Genomic DNA, 7,459 nt, shown 5'->3' on the forward strand with positions numbered 1-7,459 from the left:
AGCGAGCTGCCCATCTGTCTTGAGCTAACATGTCTTCTCCTTCCTGTTCTTTTCAAGAGTGTGTGTAGATGGACTCTCGTTCATATCATCCTTGGAAGGGGGGCTGACTCTCATCATCCCACGAAAATGTCTCTTGTAGGAGTAGGACGGTCATCGGGACATCTGACGTTTGTAAGAGAGGAAAGTGTAAACATGCGATGTTTCTTCAAGAATAGGGATGGTATTCTTGGGTAGATCTCGTGATGTCTTCACCTTCGTTGACATGCTCCTCTGCAAAAGACAGATTTTTCTCTCGGACCTGTAACTCTGTAGCTTGGGGCTAGTGGCCTTGTGGTCTGTTACGACAGATTTTAGGCAAATCCCGTATAGTTAGTTATGTACGTGGATCCGTGTATGAAGGCATACGAGAGTGGAGTAGTAGGTGTGAGGGACTGTTCAAGTTCGTAGAGGCAAGATGCTTTGCAGCTGCGGTGATGCCAAAACGTCGACAGTGGCGGTCGTCCGGTCTCCTCTGTCCTTGCCTTGGCCTTCCGCATTCAGGCCGTGTTCAGTCCATCTTTGCTCTCTTCTACTCGACGCTGCGGCCCCGCTGATAGTTCCATCTCTACAGAACGACAGTCTCGAAGCCGTTCGTCGTATCCACCGCTCCTACCGCCAGCAGGCGGGTCTGCATTCTCCTGTCACGGCCGCCGATAGTGAGCTCGCGTCATCGGCCAGCGAAGGGACACAGCATACGACCAATGCCGACGGGGTTGCAGGAGGAAGCCCGGGGACATCATCGTACGTTGCCCCTGTCATTATTAGGGCGGCGGCATGGATTGTGGGTGAGTATTGTTACCGCATTCAACATGTATGTACGGAGGAGTAGAGTGCTACCTATTCCTCTTTCTTCAGCCTTTGTCGGTGTGACATGTGCATCATAAGAAGGGTGGGTGTTAGCAAGCCTGTGCTGACTCAGTGTATGATAGTAGACGGGTCCCCAAGCAGGTGACGTCGCCATAGGATTGAGGGTCATTTTCTGGCTTCTGCTCCTCACGTTGGACTTCCATGTCTTCATGCGTTGTAAGGCTTATGTATGCTAGCCCTCAGTCACTCAAACATACCTATACATAGAAGGATTATACGGGCGTATGTGGCACGGCGAGGCCGGACTGCCAATGTTGGTCGATCCCTAGAGGACGGGTGGCGAAGTCTTCTTGTTTTCGTTGCCTGGGATAGTGCAGTCCGTAAATTCTGATCCTTGAAATTGGTCTGCACCTGTCGTTTGTTTGAGTCAAGGGTGGATATCACTGATTCTCCCAGCTGTCGCCCAGTGAGTTTTCATGGACTGTCAGGTGAATAAAGTCAAGAGGATTCGAATAGTTCAAAGTGGTGGTGTGAAGGGGCGGCGCTGGCGGATCGATTGACTCGCCCGTCCCCCGCACCACCTGTGCCCCCTCTCTCCAGATACACGAATCTCTTCCGTGACACTGTGTCGCTTCACCACCACACTGCGACTCGTGATGTGGGAAGCAGCTACGTGACTGTAAGTAACAAGCGGGAGCAAAAGCTACCTCTCGGAAGAAGTAAAGAACCCGAGCTCAACAAAATTGCCTTCAGTTAGGGAGGATCACTCTGTGCATTTTCTCTATCACCCCCATTGTCGGCTCGGGTGTGTTGTTCATAAAGTCTAGTAGCCTCCAAAAGCGTCGTCGTTTTGCCTCCAATACCCGAGGCAGTGTGGGAACGCATCTCTTGAACTGTCGCATGTTTGCTTCCGTAGACGTACGTATTCCTAGGGTACAGTGATTGCATCGGTAGGGGTAGAGTAGGATAGGAAACAGAAAGAAGACGTGAGTTTGTGTGTAGTACTTTTTCTGCTGAGGGAGTGAAGCATTTGGGTGGGAGGTTCCTTGACTCTCCAGATCACGAGGATGGATTGTTTTCTGTGCAGCCCCCCTCAGCCGGGACAGTGTTCTCTTTTCATTGTGGGCTGCTGCCGTTTTTATGAATGATCTTTCGCAAATATCTTGCTATTTCTTCCTGGACATCAGGAGAATACTTCCAATGCATTAGCAACTTCAGTGACCCGAGCGCGCCGGGAGACGGATCGAGCGACTTAACGTTTTATGTGGATGCATGCCGGAGCCTCATGAAGCTTGTAAGGTTCCCAGTACTCAGTTCTTCTGGCATACCTCCCCGGCATATTTGCTCGTTACAGCTGAATGCGCCTGCATTGGTGGAAAAGTATCGGAATCTTTCCCAAGCTTGCACGTCGTCCCTAGTTAGTGTCTCCGGGCCTGCCGAGTATTGACCTTGTGTTTACGGGGAATATCCCCGTCGGAGCAAGAGTGCTGGCGATCGTCGACAGCTCAATCAGAACAAATCTGCATAACTGAAGTCTCCATTCTGCTCTTGTACTCGCTGTAAAGGACTTGCTGGCTCAGTGTAGAGTATAGGAAGGCTAGTTGCAAATCAATCCGATAGCGTTTATTCAGGAGACAGCTTTCTTTCCTAGTTGACCAGTGGATCTGAGATATTTCGACACTTATTAGGTGAGGGCAGTGCAACCCCCGACGAGCTCTACACGTCGACCCACTTTCACGTGTTTACATCCAGCTAGAATGTGCTATAGCTAAACCTTTGAACAACCACCCAGTTTCGCAGAAAGTGTTTCTTCCTGTCGTGCGGGATGGAGCTCGGGCTCGCGTACACACTCTTTGAATGGAGTATAGATATGTATCTACCTATAGATATGTGTATTTTCATGTAGTGTATATTCGATATCAGTTTAGAGTGCGGTTGAGATACGATTGTTGACTCACGAAACTCTGTGGTGGAGTGCGTGCTCTCAGGCGTGTGGACTTCATTTACCGGCACCAGTTCAGCAGGTAGTTATTTCTGCTGCAGTCAAGGTCTATCTAGGGACGTCCGCTTCAGTTGTTCCGGCAACTAGTAACAAACAAAGAAGCGAACCAAACGTCCAGCTGCTGCGTAAAGTTCAGCAGGAAATGCGGGTGATGCTTCGACGATGCAGGAGCAATGAGGCCGAGAATACCAGCGGGACGAATAGTGTCGAGGTAACTCTCTTTCTTCGACCGAGAGAGGGCGGTTGCGGGCCTCAAAACTGCATGTCGTCTTCCAGAGAGAGACAGACACATTCAACTGTTTGGTAAAGATTCTCCGCCTATGTTTTTTCTTACGCCCTGAGCTACCGCCTGCATCCCTTGTACATACGGAGCGGGGGGACTGGCCTAGCGGGTGTCGACGAAGGCCAAAATGTGTACTTCCTTCCTTGCAATGACGGGAGTTCGGAAATACGTGGGAAAGAAGACCCGCTCTCGTGGAGTGCGCATGCCCATGTCATTCCAGCACGCATGTCATACATTAGTGCAACGCTCATTTCTTTGCGGCGCCTACATGAGCAGTGTGTACGTCGACACCATAGACTGATCTTTGAAGACAACGAGACATAAGAGAAAAATCTCCGTGTGTCGTAGCTACTCGGGGTACGAAACACCTTGGGCTGCTTGTTGCGACCGCAGTGAGGCTTGGACGCGTTGCTTTCGCAGATCAGTCCTTCGCTAGTGGAAGCTTTAATAGCAGGGGGGTATGCGCGCGTCCTGCGAGGTTGGGCTTTGGGCAGCGGACCACGTGAGTATGTGCGGAGCGGGTGCCTTCGCATCTTTCTGATATCTACTGTATGCAGGATCTTCACGTGGATCGTAAGTGACTGTCGCGTAGGTGAGCAGAAGTGTCCGTTTGGAGCACATGCCCGAAATGTGTAAACAGATCTGAGTTTCGCCCAGCCTCATCCCTAACTCACCTATACTCTTTAAGGATAAGGAGCTATGTACTACGAATGTATTCGCATGAGCAGCGCAGCTCTTACGTTTCATTCTGGCGTTTTTTAGTACAAGTATCGTCACAGAAAATGCGGCTACTGTATTGTGTGATTCGTACAGGTCTACGATCGTGTGCGGTTGGCCGATCAGCTACTTCAGTTTTTCGGCCCGAGCGCGGATCCTTCAATGGAGCGCATCCGCATATGGAGTTTGCAGCAAGAGAACCTTCTTCCTGTCCTACCTGATGCACAGCAGCAGGTGACAGCGCCCACCTATGTTTAGTATGACGTGCTCGTGTCTTAGCTGTGCCCGGGAGTTCAGTGCGTGTGCAGCATGTCATGTAGGCACCAGAGATAGTCCGAGCGTCACGACGTTTTCGGTGGTTACATCGGTCGCCTCTCTCCGCCCGGCCGTGAAGATAACTTCTTCGGAGTTTCTGTCAGCTAGCGATGTACTAGGATCTACAGGGCTTCCGCTGAGACGTTTGTGATGCATGCTGTGTTTGAGCAAGATCAGTGCCTTTCTGGACAGGAGATACAATGCTTTGTATCTCGGTACTATCGCATCAGTTGTTTTCATCTTCTTTTTCACATCTTCTTTTCATCCGTACGCGTTTTCCCGTGATATTCTATTTGGAGTGAGGGCCCCGCCCTCTTGGTTACTCTTGTGTCCTATCAGTTTGGGCTATCGGCCGTCGTCTTGAGATCTGGGTGTTGGATGCCGTATTATAGCAGTCGATTCGGCGGAGCTGGAGTGGGCTGCTGACACGTGGACTTTCCGTGGGGGCGTACGCAGGTGTGTCGGTCATGTAGGATCTGTTTGTCGTGAAGAACCCTGGTGTACCTGAGGTTACTGTCACATGGAACTATTTTGCTCCGTCCTATGGATTCTCGTAGTCGGGACGGCGTGCCTGAGAGCTTAGTGTCTGCTCTTGCTTCTAGGGTTAGTACCGGGAGACTTCTGCTTCCTCTCCAGCAACCATGCATTCTGCACAGGCCTGTCTTGGGGTATGATGGTCACATGAGCCCAAGTGCACTCGTTGATTTGTAGTCTGTGCCTGTTTTGCTTGCTCCTGTCCTTAAGGTCGCTATGGATCCTTCTCTCGATTTGTCCATCCCCTTCTTTGACTACCGTCAACTGCAGTCTGCACCGCCGTCTTCCTCTGCTGATCCCACTGGTTTGGCATCTGCTTCTGGCAATACTGATACGTCCCCGTTGAACGCTGGCTCCCCACACAAGCCCTGGGCCGCAGCGTCACTTCAGGATGCAACTGCAGGGAGCCCCCCTTCCAAAGCCCCACTTCCCTGGGGTGGGTCTGGGAGAACTCCCGCGTCTGCGAAAAAGAAGTTTGAGGTTATCAAGGGAGCCATCGCTCCCACTACAACCACAGCACAGAAAGAGGCGCAGGCGGGTCCAGGTAGGACCCTGAGAGAATCGATGGGTAGCGGTGTTTCTACTTCTTTGTCAGATGCTGCCCTTCAAAAGGGCACTGATGCAGCAGGTTGTTCGCCGAGCGCGGTAGGCAATACGGCCAGCAGTTATCAGGGCTTTCAAAGAACATTGGAGCCGGCGATGACAGCAGCTGCTGCCTCTCTTCCTCTGCCACAAGCCATGCAGGCGCAGCTACAGCAGAGGCTCTGGCAGCGCAGTGCGGAGGATGACATGTTGCGTGTCTTCACGTGTACGGGCCCTGTCACGTTACCAACCGCTCCTGACGAGCCCCCTGCCTTAGTCTTGTACGCGTGCTGCGAGAAAAAGATTGAACAGTCGGTCGAAGTGCAAGGGGTTGGGCTGGCTTTTGACGAAGCGGCAGATCTGCGACTTCCTCCGGTTGTCCCCCTCGCCAGCGACCTGAAGAAACGGAGCAACAAAGTGACTCTCAAAGTAAGTGAAAGAAGACGTGCCATCTGCTCACTCCAGCAGGGCGCAATAGAGTGGTCCGCAAGTTTACGTTGTCCCTTCGAATTGAGCTCGTCAGTGAAGCAGCTGGTGACGCAGTAGTCTAAGCTTCGAGTGATGTAGCGAATGAGGGAAGTTCCAAGCAAAGGGCTTCGTTTGGTAAGTTGTGTGGACGGGTGGTCGTAGGCACTAGACGCGAGGCGCTTCCACGCGTCTATGTCGTTCCAAGCAGCTGGAGAGAGCTCCGAAAATGGAAGGATCTTTTTTTGGCGAGACGGGCAAGATAGGAAGTTACAGCAGAAGCATCTTATCATTACACACCGGTACATTCGTATCTACGGCGTCGCTTTTGATCGTGTTTTCTGTCTGTGTTTCGTTTTTGTTTAATGATTCTCTGCCCAGCTGTGTAGCTTTCACTCGCCTCTTTGCTGCACGTCAAGTATGCATCTCGGGAACTGGCAGTTGCAAGGGCAAGTCCTGTACAGCACAATGGCATCCAAGCCCACGTCGTCGGAACTGCAGGCTGACGAGAGTGGTCCCGCAGATACTAGGGCGGAGAGAGGAGTGCTGCAACAGGCCCGGGCGTTCGCCTTCAGGCTCGAGGTTCCCGTTACGGCTGCACTCTTACCCTTGCGCGTCAATGAAGACCAACTCGCCCACTTCTTGGCTGTAAGTAGAAAGCTCGAAACTCTCCCAGTTTTCCTGTGGCGGTCCCTTGCTTTAGTGTAGAGCCTACGTAGTTGTTTGCCATTCGTGGCTTGCTTTTCTACGAACACAGTCTCCTTTTCTCCTGTCCCTGTTTTATATGGAAACTTGGCTTGCTTGCGTGAAGACGACACGAAGGCAGAAACGCTCTTTTAGCTTTATCGAGTATTCCATATCGGTAGCGGCACAGCACATGACGGTGATTTTTGTCGGTCCGTCTAGTCATGCCGCGTTCTCATAGTTGTGCCAGTGATAAGGCCCTGAAAGGGGTGGAGAAGCAGGGGCGGCAAAGTCCTGTAGTTTGCCAACAAGCTTCAAGCGTTGCCCTCCAAGGCCTCATACCCTGTGGGTGCTGGCTCACTCAGTTGAAGAGTGACGAGTGTTTCTTTCCTGTTGTAAGATGGAAGGATGTTTGCTCGCCGGAGTAGCGCGTTCAAAGAGGGACGCGTGAGGTCGGCTCTTCTGAGTAGATGATCTAAATGTACAGTCACCCTCGTGATGCGTAGCTTCCCTCCTCGGAGACCTGGAGACTGTTGCTCTGGAGTAGGTCTACTACGCCTCACGGAGGCCATCTGACAGGCTACTTTTCTCCCTGCTGTCCCCAGTGTGTATTTCTGATCGGTACTCTCCGACAGCGTAGAGGCGCAGAAGTGCCATACCTCGGCACTAGGTTTTGTGTCCGTTCTAAGCATCTGTTGCTGTTGCAAGTAAACTTGGGCGGGTTTGTTTCTGTTTGTTTGGGTGCGTTTTCCGCAGCAACACGCGTCTGTGATCTCGGCTCAACACAGCGAGCGAGTCTCCGTGCAGGCGCTTAAACCTGTCCCTCAACCAGCTACTTCCTCCCCAGCGTGGTCTTTGTCAATAGCAGGTCACTCTCCAACTTCACCCGTAGCGGTCCTCCAGTATCTCAGGGTCGTCGCGGCATCAGCAAATATGTCTCTTTTACCGCAGCAGCCTATTCCAGTAGGGGACTCCTCAGACGCCCGATAAAAAGACACTTGAGGGCGCCTGAGGAGTCCCCTACTGGAATA

General features: G+C 51.9%; 1 protein-coding gene across 1 annotated transcript; it reads left to right on the forward strand.

Moving 5' to 3' along the window:
- Positions 1-541: 541 nt before the first annotated feature.
- CSUI_006784 (adaptin n terminal region domain-containing protein) lies at positions 542-7,418 on the forward strand (the record flags this gene model as incomplete). The annotated part of the gene is made up of 7 exons (XM_068066936.1): positions 542-824; positions 2,034-2,140; positions 2,835-3,059; positions 3,945-4,082; positions 4,908-5,708; positions 6,126-6,392; positions 7,185-7,418. Coding segments are annotated over 7 exons (2,055 nt in total), but the record flags the coding sequence as incomplete, so codon positions are not given.
- Positions 7,419-7,459: the final 41 nt, after the last annotated feature.

Source organism: Cystoisospora suis (genome assembly GCF_002600585.1).
Source record: "Cystoisospora suis strain Wien I chromosome Unknown contig_3485, whole genome shotgun sequence".
Taxonomy (NCBI): domain Eukaryota; phylum Apicomplexa; class Conoidasida; order Eucoccidiorida; family Sarcocystidae; genus Cystoisospora; species Cystoisospora suis.